The sequence below is a fragment of the Ruditapes philippinarum genome, unplaced genomic scaffold (assembly GCF_026571515.1).
Source record: "Ruditapes philippinarum isolate M1 unplaced genomic scaffold, ASM2657151v2 ctg2348_1_1_1_1, whole genome shotgun sequence".
Classification (NCBI taxonomy): domain Eukaryota; kingdom Metazoa; phylum Mollusca; class Bivalvia; order Venerida; family Veneridae; genus Ruditapes; species Ruditapes philippinarum.
The window spans coordinates 117,293-140,518 of NW_026862124.1; the positions used below are offsets into that span (position 1 = coordinate 117,293).

General features: G+C 33.6%; 2 protein-coding genes across 3 annotated transcripts; both read right to left on the bottom strand.

Moving 5' to 3' along the window:
• Window positions 1-986: 986 nt before the first annotated feature.
• On the bottom strand, window positions 987-5,821 carry LOC132718026 (uncharacterized). The gene is made up of 5 exons (XM_060701629.1): window positions 5,477-5,821; window positions 3,180-4,464; window positions 2,905-2,944; window positions 2,087-2,149; window positions 987-1,625 (listed from the first exon to the last, which is right to left on the bottom strand). Exons 2-5 carry the CDS (start codon window positions 4,368-4,370, stop codon window positions 1,222-1,224), a joined length of 1,698 nt encoding a protein of 565 aa, XP_060557612.1. The 5' UTR covers window positions 4,371-4,464; window positions 5,477-5,821; the 3' UTR covers window positions 987-1,221.
• A 6,088-nt stretch (window positions 5,822-11,909) lies between these two features.
• Window positions 11,910-20,745, bottom strand: LOC132718027 (uncharacterized). Of its 2 annotated transcripts, none has more exons than XM_060701632.1 (5): window positions 20,646-20,745; window positions 15,602-17,122; window positions 14,674-14,707; window positions 14,105-14,152; window positions 11,910-13,423 (listed from the first exon to the last, which is right to left on the bottom strand). In XM_060701632.1, the coding sequence occupies exons 2-5, from the start codon at window positions 16,475-16,477 to the stop codon at window positions 13,008-13,010; spliced, it is 1,374 nt and encodes a 457-aa protein (XP_060557615.1). In that variant the 5' UTR covers window positions 16,478-17,122; window positions 20,646-20,745; the 3' UTR covers window positions 11,910-13,007. The 2 variants fall into 2 exon arrangements, with proteins under 2 accessions (XP_060557615.1, XP_060557613.1); XM_060701630.1 differs by lacking the exon at window positions 20,646-20,745 and adding an exon at window positions 20,288-20,553.
• Between the last annotated feature and the right edge of the window lie 2,481 nt (window positions 20,746-23,226).

Here is a 23,226-nt window from a genome sequence, read left to right on the forward strand (position 1 = left end):
GACAGTCAGTAAATATTTTACATTTATCTTTAAAAAATGATTCATAGTTTTGTCCAAACTGAAAGATGGACAAGTAATTTTAAAATATTTATCGAGGTTTGGGATAGTATGTGGATAGTTTGATTTAACATGCCCCCTTGCCTTTTTTAATACTTAATTTGAATTTAAAAAGTCTTTGCAAATTTGTAAATACATAGTGTCAAGTATGCTCCATTAACAGATGCAGTATTATAAATATTGTCATCGTCTTACTCTCTTTGAAATTCACATTTTTCCTGCATCATTCATTCTTTTCATTTGCATTTTACATTTTTGATAAAGTGCGTATGTCACTCCGAACCTCATATTCAGGACTCGCTCTTTATGTAATATTAGTCACTGTTTACTATCCATTAAATCATATTTGATATCAAGGGTATACTTTCCATCCGGCGTATATTAAATAGATAATGGTGAAACCGTATGAAAAGGTCTGAGTCATCAGTGGGCCACCATTGTATTTCAATACCAGGACTTCATTTAGTTTATAGATATTTTGTTTTAGTAGATATAAGCTTATTGAAACACCGGAATCCGTCAGTACTTATCAATGAGTTAAAAGTTTCTTGCTTGGCCCTGACAGGGTTTTGAACCCACGCGAACAGCATTTCTTAGATAACTAGTGCGACACTTTAATCTAGGGCTTTATTTTGAGTTTCCTATAAAATTTTATCTGCTAGGTAGGTATCCATTAACACAAACCATGTAACATTACACTATTTTCTACAAGGGCAATCTATTTCATACTATAATATACCATTTGGACGGCGTCCAAAATAAATTATACAGAAAAAACTCCCATATAAATCATACATTTGTGCCACCTGCTTTAATTAAATATAGATTATGTGTATTTAGGAGCACCAAAATTGATAATTCCTTTATGTTAAAGAATTTTTAGGTCAGAATAATTTATACCTATCATAATTTGAAAGATCAAAGAGGAATATAGTTGTAATAACAGTTTTATTACAATGTTAATATGAAATAATATATACATAGTATCGTCTGCTGTTTTATGCACCCTAAAGATCGTTTAACATCGGCTAATGTTGGATAACCAGGGGCCATTCGGCAGTTTTTGGATACCTATTTTGAGCATATTTTTGTCACTGCGACGTCATTATTCATCTCATTAGGGTTAGTATTACAGAAAGATCATCAAAATTAATCACTACCAACTTAAGGATTTCTTTTGACGAAAAACATTCCAAACTTAGTTCCATCAGCGTTAAAATGGTCCGTACTGTGTAGTTTAACATATAGGCTTTCATTTTTATCAAATTCATGCATAAAGCTTAGATGGGAATTATGTCTTATTTCATTCTTACTAGGGAAGCACGTTTCTGTTGCCGATTCCATCACTTCGCCTCCGAGCTTTACTATAGAATGTCCGAACGTTTCATGTTGCACGCCCTCTCTGTTATTTTTAACAAACTGAATGTTACTGTAAATAAAGTAAATCCCAGGTTGAGGTACACGTATTATTGTGCCTTGGTCGTTTGGGTCAGTATAGTTCAATCGGCTAAACCCTTTCTGTACTGGATTCTGCTTGTCCTTTTGCCAAGTTATCCTTGAAACATTTCCTGTAATAAACATTATACACCATGCAACCCTTAATATGCTTATAATGATAGTGCGAAATCATTTTTATTCAATGTATTAAATATTATAAGTTAACACTGCAAGTTTGTAACGTCGCTTTTCATTGGATAATTTATAATTTATACACGACTACTGTAATTTTATGCACAAATCTCACTTTCATTTTTAAAAAAGGAAGTTTACTGTACTATAAATTTGTTAAATATTCCTGACATGTTATATGACGATATATAAACGGTTGTTTGCAATATAACCGATTAAGGATGACCATATAACAAGTCATAAATTTTCATAACTAATATTAATTTAAACTATAATACACGCAGGCAATGCTGCATTTAATTTAATAAAAAAAGTCTTTAAAATCTTGTTCTTTTTACTTACTACAAACTATTTTGCTATAATTAGGAAAAGAATTATATGAAACAAAAATATGTGACACCTATTTTAGACATTTTCCGTGCCTTATACTGTATCATAGGCAATTCTTCAACACTTCTCTGCGCTAGAAATAAGAAAAGAAAGAACAATTCGCATGAAGTTGAAAGGAACTCGTTTCAAACCACGTGTAAATAACAATTAAGTTGCCCTACATTTTGGAAAAAGTAGGTCAATAAAAATAAATCGTTCTTTTTTCAATCATAATAAACATAAATGAACTCCATAAAAAAGTATACAGGATCAACATCTATAATCTATATAATGATAGTTTGTACAGAAACACATGAACATAGTTTCCTGTTAAATTTTTAATTTCTGTTCAAATAAGTTAACACCTTTAACTTTTAACACGCCTTCAGATTCATGCTTATTTTCATGAACATTTTAAAAATGAATTTGAAAGTAAAATATTGTGAATTGAAAAAAGTAATTTAATTTCATATTGCAAAGGGCACTTACAATTTAATCCACTTAAATTTAAAAAAAGAGGTCAGAATATGCAAATATACCCCTAGTAAAGCATAAAATTATGGAGATTAATACTGCAAAATCAGTCATTAATCCCACATACCATGTAAATCATTTACTGATTTTCAAAATCTTAATACATATTCTCAAGTTTGATTTTTTAAAAATATTCCGGCCCATCTGGAGGCATGCAGCTTTGAAAAGAATTTCACGGCCCATTTCCTAGACCTACCAGTTCTTAAGACTTCTACAAAGTCAATAAAACCATGATATTTTTTTTATAGATTTCAAGTAGAACATAATAACTTCACATTTTGAGAAATAAAAAGGATAATTATTAGTTTAACTTACCTTGTGGCGGTAATGGACGTTTAGACATTTCGTCAGTGACCTAATGACAATAAAACATTAAATGGTTTTCATTAGCAACCTCTCTTAGATATGTTTCAATGATAATCTAACTGTAACAAAATATAACATTTAGGTTTTGACTAACAAGTTTATAACACATTTACTGAGCAACTTACATGTGAAACTACATTGCCTAGCTCTGGTAAACTTTGCTAGATAGAAAATTGGTTACGATTATTAATCAATGTATGTATTAATGACTTGTGGATACCTACATTTAGGAAGAGGTCCAACATCTCACTAGCAGAGTCAAGGCAACATTTCTCGTCTAATTTCCGGAACTTAGTAACATAATTCTGGTTTATAGAGCTACAATCTATGCAGATAATCTCTTCAGGCTGGTCTTTCAATACAGAAGAAAACAGAGGTATTCCGACTATGTTTAAAGTAACAATAATTGCATTTAGCAAGAGGAGTAATGCAAAGCCGCGACGGAAGTTGAACCATTTAGCTTTTTGTAACTGATCTTCTTCGTTGTTACTGCTGTCAAGCTCCGTATCCGTATCAGATATGTACCGTGCACCTTTTTCATAGCCCGAGCTCTCACTCTCAACCGGAACTGGGCTTTCTTCCGGCGAAGATACAGGGAACTGTTCTCTTTCCTCGCGATCCAAAAGAAAGTCGCAAGACCTACTACGTCTTTGTGACACACCAAATTGATTTCTGTTTGGAAAAATAAAGGTACGTTCATGTTGGTGTCTCATGATAACTTCATCTTCAATGTTTGCTGGTAATCTGCGATGAGCAAATTCTTGCAGATTGTTTTCTTGGCCTCTCCCCATAGCAGAGGCTTGTAATGACGTCACACTGGCAGAACACCCTTGTTTGTGCAAAAACCTTTCTCTTCTCTTATCTTTTTCTAACAGAAAAGCAATTTTTTTTTGTTGTTCCGCATGTTTTCTTCGTAAGATTTCCAACTCTTTTTCCAGGGTATCATGGCGCTGATTAGGCACTTTAGATACACAATTTGTACTTTGACAGTTTGATGGAGTTCCAAATGATTGTGGAACGATTTGCGCTTGGGCATAAACGTCCACACATTGCCGCTGGTGTTGGAATTGAAAGTTTTCATTTGACCTATTACCATTCATAAAATTTGATTGGCTGTTGATTTCTTTGATACATGTTTCTTCTTCATCATCACTTAAACCAAAAGACACACGTCTTTCAGTTACACCTCTGTTTGCATCACAGAAAATTTGCGGTTGCACAACATTAATGAGGTCAGTACGCGAGCCCGCTTTGGTAACATTATTGCAGTTACATCTCGGAGTTGGAGAACAAGCTTCAAATGTATCGTTTAAATCGTCTGCTGACTGAGTTAGATTGGACAATGCAGAAATTCCTGATGCTTCAGATCTCGTACTTTCGTATCTTTTCCTTTTGGTTGCCGGTTTTCGGCTCATTTTGTTGTATCACTATGATACGTTTTATGACATATAACAATTGGCTTCTTCGTTAACTTTGCTATCTTTCATACGTGTTTATATCATCTAATATCTACAAAATAATAAGATACAAAAGGAGGTACAAAATTCAGGGGAAAATTCAATGCTTACATGCAGGCTGTTATCTCTATTTTTTAGGAATTCCCGAACTTTACAAAATATATAAGATTGTATGATATAACATATATCAGACTTAAGCATTTTCATTTCTGCCATTTGGTCTTTCTTAAGGGATTTTTTTTCGCTATTGTGTTCCCTTGATGTAAATTGGTTTGATTTACGGAACAAAATGCGGATGCGGAAAATAAATTAACAAAAACTACGAAACATGTAATATAAAAAGATAGTGACAATTTGGTTTTGTAAGTAAATATAAGAACGATACAACGTAGTAGTTTGTTTCACCCTTAAAATCCCATTTTGACCGTAACTACATTAGCTCTTCAAACTCCCGACTTGATCTCAACTGTTGCCCTGAATTTTCATCACATCAAATTTTGCTCTTTATTTAACCCTTATTTATATCACCATGTCCCTTCATTGACCACACATTTGCCTTTGAATTTCTTATTTTAGCCTAAACCCTCAAATTTACTAGTTAATCGACCCCAATTGAGACCTGAGCCCAACTTTACCACAAGGTTCTTTTTACCCCAATAGTTGCCCTTAACATCTCTAACCTAAATAACTTTTGCCTTTCAAATCCCAAAAATTGTTTTTGCCTTTCAAATCCCAAACTATATCTTATCTGTTGACCTCAATTTTTCGAGAATTTGTTTTACCTCAAAATTTGCCCTCAAGTTTATTCTCTACTTAACCTTAAATTACCTTCGCGGCAGGCATTGAATTTTGTCCTCAATGACTCAAATCCTCCCCCCCCTTTATTGACTGTCAACTTAAGGAAGTGCAAAGATGGCTAAGAGTTATTAATTATTATCATTAAACAACAACAACAACACAGAACAAGCATATAACGTAAGTGCACGTATCAAATATAACAACAAATATAACAGTCATAACGTACTTGAAATTTCAATTCACGTATGTTTATAAATTTTACTTACCTTAAAATCTGATGTTGAGAATGTCAAGGATGGTCAGTTATGTTTGATTTAATTTAATGATTTTTTTTAATTGTTTACATCCATCTATATTAACACTCCAAGTTTATGTCACTGTTGACTAATATCTTGATATTAAAATATTTCATGTGTTCAGATAGTTCTTTAATCTTCACGTACTAAATCTGTATATTTTAAGTCATACTGGTTTAAACGGGGATTTCCATTTCACCTATTTACAGTATAAACATTAAAGCTTTAAACCTAAGAGTAAGCAATTTTTCAAAAAATCAAACTTTAAAGCAAAGTGAAGATTGCAATACAGTAAAAATATCTTTAAAAATGTAAAGATATTTGAAATACGTTTAATATTGTGCATAGTTAATTCGAAACTGACAATTAACTAAACATGTATCTTGATATCGTGCGGTGGATATTTTTATCACCATATTTTTATCTAGTAACTATGGTGGCATATTTCTGCCACCAGATAACCTGATAACTAACTAGTTAATTAAGAGGTTAACTAGTTACGTAACTAGTTAACCTGATACCTAACTAGTTTATTAAGAGGTTAACTGGTTACGTAACTAGTTAACCTGATAACTAACTAGTAAATTAAGAGGTTAACTAGTTACGTAACTAGTTAACATGATAACTAACTAGTAAATTAAGAGATTAACTAGTTACGTAACTAGTTAACCTGATAACTAACTAGTAAATTAAGAGGTTAACTAGTTACGTAACTAGTTAACCTGATAACTAACTAGTTAAATAAGAGGTTAACTAGTTACGTAACTAGTTAACCTGATAACTAACTAGTTAAATAAGAGGTTAACTAGTTACGTAACTAGTTAACCTCTTAATTAACTAGTTAGTTATATGCTTATCTGGTGGCAGAAATATGCCACCATAAGTAACCGACAAATTGACTCATGTGTCTGCACATTTTGCACCCTTTTTATACCTTAATTAATTAGAAGGGGGAATGGCTCAGCGCAAGCGAGCTTGACTAAAGAAAAATCTCTGACCACTAAGCATATAAATACTTCAAAGCATAAGCAAGATACAGTTCTGACAACCAAATTATATTTTTTTTATTTGACCTTTGACCTCTTGTGACGTTTGCCTTTATTTTGCGCGGGACAACTCAATTCAACATTGAGAACATTTGTGCAAAGTGATATTCAAATCCATTCATGTATATAGAAGTTATAATATCAAATGAATGTTTAATTTTGTTATTTGACCTTTGACCCCTAAGTGTGACCTTGATCTTTACCACAGACACCTGAATTTTTCGCGTGACATTCAGTCTCACTATGGAAAACATTTGTCCCGAGTTATATTCGGATCCTCCATGCATGTGATGTTACGCTCTGTACACGGGTAAATTAAAAATTCAAACTAAGTCAAGGGCAATAACTCAAATAACAGAAAATAAAATTCACAAGCAAAACAGCAGGGCAAACTTCACATGTTCATCAACATTCATGTAAGTTTTTTTATTCTTGCTCAAGTACTTTTAGAGGTACAAATGACATAACATTTTGGCACGATTTTTACAAAATTAATAGCAATCACTCAACAAATTGTGAATAAATATACAAGCAAAACCTTCGATGCACAACTATACATTTTGACAAACATTATGTAAAGTTTAGGTCAAATAATTTTTGGGTACCAGCGACACAAGTTGAAAATTGCAAAGTTTGACTAAGTCATTATAAGTCTGGGAAACAACTCTACAAATACTAAAAAAAACACAATCAAGCCCCCCCCCCAGCAGCACAACTGCACATGCTGATCAACATCCCTGTAAAGTTTCACGTCTCTTTCACGTCTCCAAACACGTTTTAGGGTACGCACGACACAAGTTGAGACAATAACTCTACAAATATCGAATTAATCCACAAGCGAAACCCTCACATGCTGATCAACATTCCTGTAAATTAAGTCGACTCTAGCTCAAGCATTTTAGAGCTTCGTGTGACACATCACAAGAACGTACGCATAAACGAACGGGCAGGCATAAATAAATAAATGGCAATCCATATCATAAAGTTAACAACAATAAGTAGAACGTTTGTATTGTTTGAACCAACTGCGAGTAGTAGGCTATGGATTTATTTTCTATATATTTATCTATATAATTAGCTTGTTAATGTTATATATCATATTATGTGCAGTGTTATAATAGGTAGTCAGTTTTCCTTTTTCGAAAATGGTCAGATAACCACAGCAGATAATCCCATTTTTTAATTTGCATCCAGTGAAAATTGTCCGTAATAATATTACTAAAAAATCTAACCATGTTATGCCTATCATTTAAAGGGAGACACAGGCAAAATATTCATTTCTTTGTTTTGGATTTTACATTCATTATTGTGTTAATGCCCCAAAAGTGAATACACTGGACAGTCAAAAGAACAAAACTTTTCTTCGTATAAAAAATAAAATGGTGGTTTCCTAACTTGACCCGCGTGGGTCAGGTTAGAGCACTAGGATTTCACAAAAGTTGTCACTTTCAACTCTGGAAACGTTAAAGAACATTTCAAATGAATGACTTAGACTTGTTTCAATCCTACAATATCCACAATATCTTTTACTGTAACTTCAATGGTTTATTACAGTGACATGACTTGTTTTAAAAATATTCGGTAATTTTATTGGCGTCTAAATTTTGTTCAATAAAATAGATATGTTTACGCTTCAAACCCAATATATGTAGAATTTAAACAGAAATTCGTGTTGGAACTTTAAGAAATGTCATTTTAGCGTGATTTGAGTACATAAAATCATTTTGATAGTTTTGTCATTATTTTGCCTAATTATCCCTTTAAGATGATATAATTAGTTGTCTTGTACCTTATAAAGCGGGGATTTTATATAAAGTTACATTTTCTTTAATGCGTAACTTCTCTTGGCAGCATTATTAATGACTTTTCAAAATTTAATCAAGATTTAAAAAAAACTGGGACAAGCTTTAGGCACCTTCATAAACTGTACATGCATGTTCACGTAACAACATTTACCAAACATTCAAATTAAATCAATATATATATATATATATATATATATATATATATATATATATATATATATATATATATATATATATATATATTATATATATATATATATATATATATATATATATATATATATATATATATATATATATATATATATATATATATATATATATATATATATATATATATATAACAATAGTTTATAATATTTCTATTTAATATGTTTAATTCACCAAAACAGTACTTCTCTAATAGTCTTACTGTTAAATTTTTCACACGAATTACGTGGCCTTTATATTCCCAAGATTCAAAAAAAGAAAAAAAGGGGAGAAAAGTACTTGTAGTTAAAATTTGTAAAATCATATGTTATTTTTTATTATATAAACACAAATGAATTTTTCTTTTATGCACGTTTTTTTCTGCTTTGCATTTGATTTATATATTTTGTATGCCTACGTTTTTTCACTTATAATATAGATGTATAACTATGCAATGAATAGGACTTTATAAAGGTTGTATTTGATTTACAGTTTGTCTTACTGATTGATTGCAGTACAAAGATACATACAATTAGTTCACTTTTGAATATCTATTATTGAATTGATTTCTGAAAACATGATAGCGTCTTTATTTTATTCACAATAAAACCCCGTCCAATGCACGGGATCTAGCCTTTAAATAACGCTATGATTTTGCATAATTGTGTACCGACTTTGGCAGGGTTTTATCAATCTCAATAGACTTACAAGGAAGATTCAAGGCCAACGGTGTAAATATAAGTACGTAAATCACTTCTTTATTTCTATTCTATGATTTAAAGGCCCATTAATGCCTCAGAAATGAAAAAGAAATCTTCTTTAAAAACATACCTGAGTTTTATAACTTTTAAATTATGATTATAGAGTATGTTATATACTAATTACTTTAAGAAAGTAGCACTGTCATAATAATAGCAAAATGAAAACAAAGTAGTATTTTGACTTTCATACAAATAACTAAATCACTGAAATTGTTAAAACTGCAAGAAAATAACAGAAGCAACATGCGGTTCAGGTAAATGGTTACTAAGTTTCTGTTTGGAAACTAGAACAGGACATCAAAAATCAAATAAAAATTAAAACCTTTTCTGAGGAATATTGTGCCTTTAAAACATATGAGCCGCGTCACGACAAAACCAACTAATGGGTTTGCGACCAGCACGGATCCAGACCAGCCTGCGCATCCGCGCAGTCTGATCAGGATCCGTGCTGTTCGCTTACAAACCCTTTTACAAGTAGAGCAACTGATAGCGAACAGCATGGATCCTGATCAGACTGCGCGGATGCGCAGGCTGTTCTGGATCCATGCTGGTCGCAAACTCATTATGTTGGTTTTGTCATGACGCGGCTCATTATATGAATTTTACAACAAAACACGATGCTTCGTGTCGCGAAAACAAAAACAAAAAACCAACGTAGTAAATATACCTCTTCTTCGTTTACCAGATATTTGACACTGATAGAACTACCTATATATTTTGCCAAAATTTAAATGCATGTTATTTTGAAAAGCATGACCCGTATGTCAAGGTTTTGCGTCTTGTTATTTTTTTTTAATTGATAAATTACGTCAGCTGATATGTTTTGTACTGTGTTGTATATATGATATGGAGTTTAGATGTCCCTGTAATTGTTTAAAGATTGCTGATCTAAATATTGATAATTATATCACGTAAAAAAGTCCCAAGCTGATAGACTGCGCTTACTATTGGCTTAACTTCTAAACAATTCCCCAACATGACTCATTATGTGAGGTTGACAAAAATGTTTCTACCCCGGGAATAACAGAAAAGAAACAACAACAACAAGGGGATGTCAGTCTGCTTACCTGAAAAAACATGTAAACAAATTTAATTTTTCCTGCAAATTCTAAGCCTTCTTGATAGTAAATGGTAATGAATATGTTTTAGACAGTGTTTTCAATAATTCGACATAACAAATTCAACTGGATTTTTTGTTTGGGTTTTACGTCGCATCCAAAACTGTAAACCGTCTTTCCAGTTTTATTGGTTGAGACAGACCGCTTGTACTTAAAGCTACAGTCTCACTTACATCCCGGCAGAGCCCCGGCAGAGCCCCGGTAGACGTCCGGGGTGATCCGTGAACGACCGGGGTACGACCGGGAACAACCGGGGTACATCCGTAACTCTGCCGGCAACGTCCTGGATGATCCGGGAACATCCAGCATTCGACCCCGGATGGAATAAAATATTTAATATCACCGGGGTGGTCCGGGATGATCCGGGAAGGTATAGCTTTGCCGGCTTCATCCTTAGCTCTGCCGGGAACGACCGGGGTTATACCGGGAAAGCACCGTAGCTCTGCCGGCACAAACCGGGGATGATCCGGGGTATGATATAGCCGGTAGAGCTACGGCAGAGCTACGGTAGAGCCCCGGCATATGCCGGCAGAGCCCCGGTAACTACAGGCAGAGCCCCGGGGGATAAAGGTAGAGCTACGGTTGATCCCGGTAGAGCCCCGGCAAAGCCCGGATCATTTCAAAAGAATAACGACAATTTGCGATGATTGCACTTGTTTGTATTAAAACCCTTCCCATTTCCCTTCTATCCAGTCTTGCATAAGGATTTTTCAGAAAATCGTCATGAATTACTATTCTGGAACAATAGATATTATATTAAATAAAAATTATGTATCAATGTTATCATTTTCGGGAGTTTTTCAATCCACCGGGGTTCTACCGGGGCTCTGCCTGGATCGTCCTGGGCTCTGCCGGGGCTCTGCCTGGATCGACCGGGGCTCTGCCTGGGTCAACCGGGGCTCTTCCGGCGTCATCCGGGAACGACCGGGGAAGCACCGGCATGAACCGTAGCTTCACCTGGGCTCTGCCTGGATGATCCGGAGCGCATCCTGGGTGGTTAGTAGGGAACTACCGTAGTGCTGCCGGGGTAAGTGTGACCGCAACAATAATTTCATCCCGGACCGTCCCGGATCATCCCGGTAACTTACCGGGATGGTCCTGGGCTCTGCCGGGAGTAATTGAGACCGAGGCTTAACCGATTTTCTGTAAGCTATCTGGATAGCTTGCTTACATGACAAAATTCAGTGTCTCTGGCGGTATTCGAACCTTACACGCTTTATGGAATTAAAGTGGCGTTTAAAGCCGATAATGTACTTAATCATGTGAAAAAACAACAACAAAAAACAGCAATAGTTATATATATAGGCTTTTGAGTTGAATGTTAGCTTAAAAAAAAATGGAACAAATAGAGATGTTCCGCATTTTCGCATCTAAGACTTTGCGGGGACTAAATTCAATGAAATTTCAACCATATGCGTAGGTTACTGTTTGGTGTTTATTATTAGGCCTACATGACTTGTGTAAGTAAACAATTAAGTCGTATATATTATTTATTATCAGTTTTATTGAATAAATTTATCATGACCTAATAACCTTATGACATCTTGTCCTAGATTAGATCTAGATAACATTGATATAAAATATGCAAACATGCGTGACAGCACATAACAAGCGCCCTATAAATGATTTTGACTTTTGAGCAATGACACATTTTCCCGCCATTTCCGTCATTTCCGATCTGCCGCATTTGGGTCATTCCTTTGGTATCTTCGATTTTATAATAATAATAATAATAATTATAATAATAATAATAATAATAATAAAAACAATAATAATAATAATAATAATATAATGAAACTATTGATATAACCGGACTAAGACGGAAAATGTCGAGGGTGTCCGATTATAAACGATACATGTATAAAATTAAGAACACAATATCTAAATGAGCGTTATAAAACGTTCATTGTTCATGATAATTATAATCATACATGTACATTTATGTTGATATTGAAGATATTCATGGTAAACAATGTTTTTAACAAATCTAATGACATGTATATTTACAGTTGTATGAGAATAGGTGAATAAACTTGTTCGAGCAAAGCTTTGAATATTATCAAAAGCTTATATTTCTCTATTAAATGTCCTTTATATACATAAAAAACATATATAACAGACTGCAATATGTAATATTCATAAACTTTACACAAAAGATATGTATGGATGAAATTTGTGAACAATTTAAAAAAAAGAAATGACTTTTGAATAGTCTTCACATGAAATATGAAATAAATGAAAAATAAATGCGTTGATTGAGGTCAAATTTCTTACAAATAAAAAGTATCACAGCCGTTTTATTTTAAAAAATCATTCAATACACATTCAATTACAATATAAAACAAGACAAACCTGAAAACATACTATGCTGTTATACCGCACAAACACAGATTAAACAAACGTTTTAATGACAGTGAGAGAGAAAAACCCGTGTCATTTTAAAAAGAATCAAACATACCGAAGTTGTACGAAATTTGCCGATGTTATAAGAAGTTTATCGAAGTTTTACGAAGTTATACGAAGTTTGCTAAAGTAATGCGAAGTTTGCCGAATTTATACGAAGTATGTCGAAATTAAGGCAACTAAGTTGCTACCATGAACATTCCAAATAGTGTATTTTCAGGAAGAAAATATTTTGGATGATGTAATGTAATGACAAGTCTGTCGCCTTTCTTTAAATGGTGAATTGATCCATGCTGATTTGCATGTATGACGTCACCAGTAGTGTTAGTAGGAAAACATCGTTGAACTACTTCGTCTAGTTGACTTTCCTTGTCACCTATTTTTTTATTGATTGTATGTATGATGGGAAACTCTTTTGACTGGCCTTCGTATGTTGGTAATTTATAATTTACTCGGTTGTACACATAATAGTATCCAGTCTTTGGAACTTTTATTTCGTCGTCTTCTCTATCTGTGGAGCCAAAGGTCCCAACATCTGGCCTTTTTTGCCAAATAATTTCTGGATGATTTTTGTTATCTAGATGATATTTGTTATCTACAAATAGACAAGAAAAAAAGATACGCCAATGTTGATGAACGTTTACAATTTACACGAATTTTGTTTGTTTTGTTTTGTTTTGTTTAACGACGCACACACACAGTTTAGGTCATAAAGTGCCGGAATAGGCAAGATTATTTTGGCAAACATCGCTTGTGTCAATACGTTGCTATACCACCCATATCTAATATATTTTAACTAATAATACTTGTATATACAAGCATGTGGTGTTTACATCTGTATCATATTTGTGATTCAGTCACATAAATATGGTATTAATCTATATCAAAGAGAACAATATTTATCTGTTTGATGAAGATGTATTTTATACCGACAACAAATACCGATTATGTGTAAAGGCAGAATAATGATGTACATAGACATGTATTCCCATTTATTAATACATCGATAATGTATACAGACACACCGATAATGTATACCGATACACCGATAATATAACGGTGTCTATGTAATAAAATCGCAGGTGCCCTCTTATGCATTATTTCAGTCAGAGATGACACCTTAATACATCGACCGACCTCCTTTAAACCAACCTGATAGGTTCATATTTTCTCTCGTACAAGAACTCATAAAATGTATATATTTTTTAGAACAGTACAGGTGATAAAACTTACTTATATGGTAAATGACCGAGTAAAAGGAATCATATGAACTTACTTGTCTTGTCAGCTCTTAATTGAATGACAGGAACATTGGCTGTTTTCTCTGAAAACCAAAGTATGAAATCTTTAAAACATTACAGGTTTGAAATGCATAATTATGATACATTTAACACTCAAAATAGAGAACGACACCGGTCATTGGAGAAGACGACATATTTTTGGATAATATATGAGCCGCGTCATGACAAAACCAACATAGTGCGTTTGCGACCAGCATGGATCCAGAACAGCCTTCGCATCCAAGCAGTCTGATCAGGATCCATGATGTGCGCCTACAAACCCTATTACAAGTAGAGAAACTGAAAGCGAACACCATGGATCCTGATCAGACTGCGCGGATGCGCAGGCTGGTCTGGATCCATGCTGGTCGCAAACGCATTACGTTGATTTTGTCGTGACGCGGCTCATATATTTTCAACATTCTGACACCGATACTTATTAGATTTATAAAGGACAGCTCTAAATTCATGTAATTTACAAAGGATAGTTCTAAATTTACCCTGTGTTTATTAACATGGGGCAGTTATAAATTAATGCCGTAAGTACTCTTTACATAATACATACCTGGTGTCGGAACACGCGCTAAATCATCAACAATCTGTAATAAGAAATAAATTAATTGTGATTATTGTTTTAAACCAATAAATCCAACATATAATCAATCATCCTGCTATATTTTTCTTTCTAGGAGATCATTGACTCCAGCACGTCAAGTGTTGAAAATTGAGTACCGCTCAATTAGGTGCTAGGGGGCGTGACGAATATTGCACGCCATTTTATGTCATGTACAGACTCACAATTTTCTTGTTATTTTGTTGTTTCAGTGCTTCAGGGATCGCCCCTTTTTCAGAATTTTGAGAGGAGTCTGTGATAAACACGTGGTAAATGTTTTAAAACAAGTGGTAAACAGAGTAGTTAATTTACAAATTAATAGGATGTATGATATAGATAAGACTGTAAGACTTTACACTGAAATTATCGCATTGATAAGTTTCGAATGACGTACTGAAAATGAACATTCTTCATTAACTGATTGGATCTACTATTTCGAAAAGGAATACAAGGCCAGCCTTAAAATTATCTTTGTTTAAGGCCAGTTTTTGGTAGAGTATGTAGGTACTGTAGGTAAAATATTCTATTAAATGAACATATATGAATTACATGGATTTAAAAAAAGAAGAAAATTTGACTGGTTCAGTCAAGAAGCAAAATATTAGAAGTTTTATACCTAGTTAGTATATTTGCAATGGAGAGTTAAAAAAGATAGGATTCTCGATGACTTTTCTCCCCTATTCTCCCCTATTATTATTTTTAGTTTTATAGATTTTTGTGGGTAGGTATAGGAACGGGAAACAAACAATATTTTATGTTTTGGCTGAATTTGAAGAGTCGTTATTTAAATATCGTACAGTATATTACCTGGATTTCCTGACTTGCTCACTATACCGGCGCATGTTGAGGCCATAGGTTGAAAAAAAGGAAATAAACTCACCTCCAGAAGTATTGGTAGTAATTTTTCGGCCGACTTAATACAACACTGTCCGTCTTTGATGGAAACTTCACTAGAATTCACCACTTCATTTAGTTTGTCGCATTTCACACAGAACTCGGAATGCACTGCACTGGCAAACTCTCCTCCTTCGTTCAGGTTCGCGGCTTTACTAACTTCTTTTTCCTGATTTATGGCAAAATAGACGTAAGGCAGTCCGAATGTGTTCAGCAGAATGAGTATCACATTGAAAATCAGTAATATATAGAACCCCTTCCGGTAAAATGAATTGTTGCAAAAGTCATAACATTTTTTCTGACCTTGACCTACATTAAAAGGTTCATTATGCCGCATGACGTCAGCATATGCGGAAGATTCATCGCCAGAATTCGCGAACATGTTTTCCGCCTTTCTTAAATTGTTCCTGTGAATTTGTGTTTCAGTCACCGGATGTAAGTAATTTGAATCATTTGAAGTCATGTGTACAACTGTTTGTACTGGAGGATTATTATTTAACATATTTTGTGCTGCATTTTGCGATTGAAGAGACTCGTACAGATGACTATCGGACCGGTTCTGTAAACTATTAACGCGCAAAGATGTCGCACTCTGAGATCGTCTGCTTTGAAGCTGTTGAGCATCATTCCGTCTGACAAGTTTGTCTAATAGTATTTGCCTCTGAATCTCGTTCTCATGACCGTGAATTTGCGAGGTTGTGTTGCTCCTCAGTTTTGATTGAAAAATACGATTATTTCGGTCACATGTTTTGTTAAAAGGTTGTTTATTGTATGAAAGAGCAAAAGTGTCGAGACCTCTCTCTGTAGCTCGATGGCTGTTGTTCGTTCCAGCAAAATTATTATCATACTGTCCAGGATTCATTTGCTGTGCCGACGTGTCGGATTGTCCTCTTACTTCCTTTTCAAAGGTCTCGTCATCATCATCAATGCTCCATGAAACTTGGCGTTTTCTAGCAAATTGCTTCTGAGCACGTTTTGTTTGAACTCTTTGCTTTTGCTGGAAGGTGGCGCCATTTGTTGTACTCGGGCGTTGCCGTTGAGAGCGTCAAACTGATTAACAGAAGATGAATCAGAGTTGTTGTCTTCTAAATCACTAGATAATTCAGTGGTCTGTGTAACATTTGAAAGAATTGTTATTCCAGACGATTGTGACATCTCTCTCTCCAATCGCCGCTTTTTCGTCATTGATTCTTCTTGTTTCTTATTCATAAGATTTTTAACACATTTAAATATATCTATATCAACGAGTTGTTTTTTTTTTTAGTTTTTGTCACTTAAAACATACTGTTGTTGTAATATGGACTTTTTCCAACCCTTCTATGACCATTTGATTTAAGTTCAAGCTTTTCCTTGTCTTTTGGTTTAATTTCAGTTTCCAGAAATTAAGATCTGTATTTCCATAATTCTATTTATTTTTGGTTGCATTTGCACGTTATCTCATGCAACAGACTGTTGTTATTTCTCAAACCTATTTAGAATCACTATTTGGCTTTCTCCCAAGTGATTTCTGAAAATACAGGTTATAAATTGAGGTATGCATCATTACATATCACCTAATTCTCTGACATCTTTTTAAAATAAATATAAAAATATATATCTTGCAGATCAAATAAATTTCTTCATAACTATTTCTTTATGTTATACATTGTAAGATTTATTATGCATGTATATTTGTTCAATTATTTGAGTCAGTTTCTCTACTTGTAATAGAGTTGGTAAGCGAACAGTCAGTTTCTCTACTTGTAATAGAGTTGGTCGGATGCGCAGGCTGGTCTGGATCTATGCTGGTCGCAAACCCATTATGTTGGTTTTGTCGTGACGCGGCTCAAATTGCAAGAATGATATTAATGATTCACAAGACTATTCAAATAAGGTTTGTTGTAGGACCAAATCTTAATTCACTCTATGGAATAGTTATTAAATGTTATTTTTGGTTTGTATTCTATACAATATATTTTTCAGAAGGCCAATCTAAAAGTTAGATATGTTATTTTTAAATGATGGTATATCTTCATGTATTGCCTTCTTTAAATAAAGATACAATTATTATTATTATTATTATTATTATTATTATTATTATTATTATTATGAGAAATGCTGAACTTTCAAAAATATAGGCATATTGAAGTATTGTGTATTTAACTGATATTCACTTTTCCTTTAATATGCAAAACTGTTGCTCAATTGGATCAAAGCAAGAAATAGAGCAATTAATCAAATCTGATTAAAGCATAAGGGTATCCTGTAGTAAATTATTTTACTCTAGATTCCACGACCGGAACATTCCCTCCTTTGCAAATAACATTTTTGTATTATCCGCTGTATATTCATGTGTAACCTGGGTGAATTAAAGTATTTGGCTTGACTTGATTTGACCGGTGATTGTGAATAAAATTGATGATTTTATGATGGCGTCGTTGATGATAATGATGATGTTGTTGTTGTTGTCACTGGTGGTGGTGTTAATGTTGTTGATGCTGATAATGATGACATTGGTGATAATGATGATGATGATGAAACTATTTTCAAGAGTTTATCGCTTCTTTCGTATTTTGCCTAAAAGTTAAGCCTAAAATTATGGTGTCGATGATGATGATAATGTTGTATTTGTTGTTGATGTGTGATGATGATGATGATGATGATGATGACATCAATAATGATAAAACTATTTTCTAGAGTTTATTTACGGTCCGTTATTGTAACACATTAACAGCTTTCTTCTCTTTCGTATTTTCCTAAAATGTGATACTATATTTACCGAAAATGATATCAACCTTTGCCACCAGTAAAGAGACCACGCCAGCTTGAACGTCCGTGCACTCTGGTCAGCCTCTAAACTGTCAGAAATTCATGCTACTTTGAATAGAATGTTTGAAATTCAATGCAAGGCAAATCCATTACTTTAAGCCATACCGTAAAATATCAAGTAACAAGCAAGATAAAGTGCAGGGCAGCTATCTATATATATATACATGTATAGACAATGTTGAATTACATTTCCAATATGACTGCGAGAGTTTAACTCTCAAGGACAAGTTTTCGGTTTAAAAAGAGAACTAACTTTGCGTGTTAGATAAGTAGTGATTTTAAGCGTATGTAAACATTATTATATTATATATTTGAAAGGGAAGTTTAACAAATTCTTTAAAGGCACATGCCAGTAATATGATATTTTTATCACTGACTGTATGTCATCGATACCTCGACACAAAACGAAAAAAATTGCACCAGTAAATTGAACCAAGAGGATAGCGGAAACTTTAACTTTTTAAAAAAAAATTTCAATGTAGTCAGAACATTAGACCAAGCTACATGCACACGCACTAAGGTTTAAACATTATCACCACATAGACCTTAAGCCTGTTTTCGGTAACTGAATGTATCTATGCAACCTGACAAAGAGCTGGCACATCAGTGCAAGATATTTTGCTTGCTAAGCTCCCCACCTCGCGCCCGATATCATCGATTGTGCCAATAAAACCCGGTACATACTCTATCAAGTACGGAATTTGAAATTCCGGATGATTATTTTCGTATCAAAACATTTAAAAACAATATTAATTGAGCCGCGTCATGACAAAACCAACATAATGGGTTTGCGACCAGCATGGATCCAGATCAGCCTGCGCATCCGCGTAGTCTGATCAGGATCCATGCTGTTCGCTATCAGTTTCTCTACGAGTTACAAGGTTTGTAAGCGAACAGCATGGATCCTGACCAGACTGCGCGGATGCGCAGGCTGGTCTGGATCCATGCTGGTCGCAAACCCACTATGTTGGTATTGTCATGACACGGCTCATATTATAATTTGAAATTGCTTGTTATATATTTCATTTTAAATTCGAAGAGACAGTGTCAATTTATTCCATAACATTACACTGAAAATCAGCAACACTGCATGGTGACCTTTTCTGTCATCATATATGGTCAAAACGGGGGTTGACATATGCCCCCCTAACCTTTCCTTCATAAAACTGTCATTTAATCATTCAATCGGAACACCCTCGGCTATCATTCATGATAACCTCGGATTAGCTGAAGTTCTACCACGTGGGTTTTCGATGTAAACAAAAACATAGAGTTTAATCTTTGGTAATGTATAATGAAGGTATATATTTGACATTCAGTCTACTTTGGTAAAAATATTATTGAAAATATTCCTGACAATCATAATCAATTTAAATGATTATAAACAAATGCAGATAAATGCCAACAAGCTTTCGGTTTGTACAAACGTAATGATAATACTCAATTATATGAATACTGTTTACTGTTTACTTTTATATCTATACATTTACTTAATTTAGATGGACTTTAATTCGATTTAGTGGAATTAACTAAGTCTACAACTTTTAGCAATAAATTACTATTTAATTTGTGTATTCTTACAATTGTATTCGAGGTTCTTTTCCCAAGATTGGCGGAAAGGGCTGTAAAGTTATAACGCAAACGTTGCCATATAGATACATATATAAACATATATTTCTATCGTCATAAGTGCTTTCTTTTTTTTATCAACCATTTTGTATCACTGCGCTTTAACGCTCGGGGAAAAAGCTGTAGTTAGTAAAAAAAATCCGGGACAAGTCTTTAGACCACGGATGTATATTACAATAATATAAGTCCGTGTTTAGACATACATCAATTTAATAAAGCTTTGAAAAATCAGTACCTTTTTCTTCCATTTTCATTTCATGTTAACATTCCTTTCACTTCATTTTCACTTTTAATTTGCAGAAAAACACAACAAAATACAAAGTATACCCAGGTTTAAGCTAACTACATGTAACCCCATGAATATAATAAACATAGACGATAAACGTGAAAGGTTTGCGGTTAACCTGGCGCGATTTTTATCTATATCACTTTATATCGTTTAAATAAGAGACAATGAAAGCTACATGTTCAAAACCTTGATAAAATAAGATAACTGATTTACCCAATCAAAACAAGTTTTTTAGATGGATAAATGAAACAAAAATAAACATAAAAAGAAGAGTAAATACATGTATATGCATAGGTTTACGTACCTGCAATGGATTTACACCTCCCAAAATGTTTAAACGATATAATATCCGTCTGCTACGACGAGATACGTGTTACAACTGAATACTTTAGTATACGAGTGTAAAATAAAATGGGGAAGTCCCGAAAATATTAACGTATCTGTAATTGTGTAATAATAAATAGCGTAAACACTACGGAAGAATTACCCTTCCACGCAGTTTAGATGCACTAAGTGAAAAAGCTGAGGTTTATTATTTCATATTTAGCATCTAGAATATATCTACAATTACAGCTGTAATTTAATGACCCACTATATAAAAAAAAATTTCACACACAAAATTGATGGATAAATGATTATCAGATAAAATAAATATATGGTCATATAAACTTTGGGGTTCGAAACCCACTTCACGAGGAAGAAATCCTGTATATCGGTAATTCTATATGCTGCCAGGTGCCTGCGCTCATGCCTATATACATACACGTACAGACACCGGTCTTTCTACAAAAGTAATGGCACTTGTAAGTTCTACCCGCACAAATACATGTGGGAAGTATTGCCAAAAAACTAGCAATGGTTGTCTAAAGTTCCTCATAGCACCGTAATATCGTACTATGATATATTCTGAGAAATTCATCATTATTTTATATCATTAATAATATAAGTCGAACGATGGGATACATTTCGGATTTCTAAGAAATAAAACAATGCCTGGGATGCCCAGATATTCTTGGAGTTATTTCGATTTAGTACCCCTTTTTAGGTCTACATGTTAATTGCTGGAAAATTGTATACATATCTCCGGCTATTTTCGTCTTATAAACATATACAATTAGATATCATGTTGTAGAAATATTATAAATTCGGGTTTAGCCAATGCTCTGATGAAGAGAAGTGGGAGATGAAGTCTAACTGACTCGTTATAACCGGATGTGCAATTTGACTTTTCACTGCCTCACATGAACAGTCCAGAAAACAAACAGAGTATTACAACTTAAAAGGTGGTGTTGGTAGTTTACCATCCGGAACACGACAGGAAGCCACATAGAGTTTACCAGAGCACAGTCCAGTAACCGCATTGTTCCAGCCGTTTACCAGTACTAGGCAAGGAACTCATAACTTCTGTACAGTTCTGTACAGTGCGAATGACCATAGAAAGGATTTTGTGATCATTCCGACAGTGACCTGCGCCGACCGGGAATCGAACACGGGTCGTCAGATTTACTGTTCAATGTTCTTCCTGTTGAGATAATATAAATCCAAATATAATAAAGTTTGATAAATTAATGAACACTGACCTCTCTAATTATGTGACATATAAAAAACTTTGCATGTTTATAAAAATAATCTTAGAAAAATATTGAACTGAATAATCATATTAAACTTTGATAAATATTTTTTGAAATAATTCGTTTTATTTTGTATTAATGTTAAACTTTGTCCTATCTTTGTTAAAAGAATATTGTAAGATGTGTGAGTTACATACTATTAACCTCGTTAAAATTTGTAATCATATTTACATGTATTGTGTATTGAGTGAATAATTAAATCTTGAAAAAAAAATCTTGATAATCGGACGGCTTTTAACATTAAATCAATTTCTATGTTCTTAAGTACACCCCTTCCTATTTACTCTGTTTATAATCTGACAAAACATGAAGGTTTAAAGTATGTTTATATAAGTTTAAACCCTTTTTAAAGATCAATATGGGTTGTTATGGTTTGTAATTCATGTTTTAAACCTTTTATCTGCAAAATCAGGTTGAACGTGCATTCAATGTTAAAGGTTTTTACAACCAAAATAGATACAAAATGTATTTAGATTAAGACAAGTAAACGCTCACGTGCAATCAATCAGCGGAGCACCAGTCTGTCCTACAAAAAAATTTAGGTAAACCGTACCAGCTAGTGTATACAGTGTAAAAAAACTTGCTGCATTTTCAGGAAAATAATGACATACTAACCTAGATTATCCACTACATACAATATCATAACCTATACATGAAAAAGTTTTCTCCTAAAGTTTAAGTGTCGGTTTGAACAATAATATGATACACGAAGTTACACTTTAAGCCCATCCATGCCGATTCAGGTAAGTACTAACCATAACAAGTGTACAAATATGTTGAGTCGAAAAGTTCGTACTCAAATTATTCAAAATGTTGACTTTTTTCTTAATATTGTTTTTCGCAAGTATAAATCGGATCTTTCTATTAATCAATAACAAATTTATAGCAATTTAAGCAAAATTTAATAATTGAAACTTTAAGATCAAGGTCATTTTAATGTGTTTCAATGTGTTGAGAGACCGTTAACATGCTGAGGATATGCTCATCTCCTATTGGTATTGATTGTGAACATAAAGTTTTTTACTCCCTATAAGCATACTGCATAACTACTCCGAGGCCTAATTCTGGGTTTTTGAATGGTCCAACCGGGAAATGCAAATTATATATTCTCCATTAAGTAATGAATTCTCCCACAGGGTTTTATTGAAATCCAGTCAGTAATTGCCGAGAAATTGCACAGAAACATAATTCGGACGGTCGACTGATGGACAGACGGACAAAAACAGTACCTCCCATCTGTTGATCCCACCAGCG

What these genes read in the sequence shown, in the direction of transcription:
- LOC132718026 (XM_060701629.1), bottom strand. Translation starts at nt 4,370, where the DNA reads ATGAGCCGAAAACCGGCAACCAAAAGGAAAAGATACGAAAGTACGAGA. An exon ending in TGTTGGACCTCTTCCTAAAT is followed by an intron (nt 2,945 to 3,179) that starts GTAGGTATCCAC and finishes TATTGTCATTAG; the next exon opens with GTCACTGACGAAATGTCTAA. An exon ending in ACGTCCATTACCGCCACAAG is followed by an intron (nt 2,150 to 2,904) that starts GTAAGTTAAACT and finishes TCTTATTTCTAG; the next exon opens with CGCAGAGAAGTGTTGAAGAA.
- LOC132718027 (XM_060701632.1), bottom strand. Translation starts at nt 16,477, where the DNA reads ATGAATCCTGGACAGTATGATAATAATTTTGCTGGAACGAACAACAGC. An exon ending in TACTACCAATACTTCTGGAG is followed by an intron (nt 14,708 to 15,601) that starts GTGAGTTTATTT and finishes TTCTTATTACAG; the next exon opens with ATTGTTGATGATTTAGCGCG. An exon ending in AGCGCGTGTTCCGACACCAG is followed by an intron (nt 14,153 to 14,673) that starts GTATGTATTATG and finishes TTTGGTTTTCAG; the next exon opens with AGAAAACAGCCAATGTTCCT.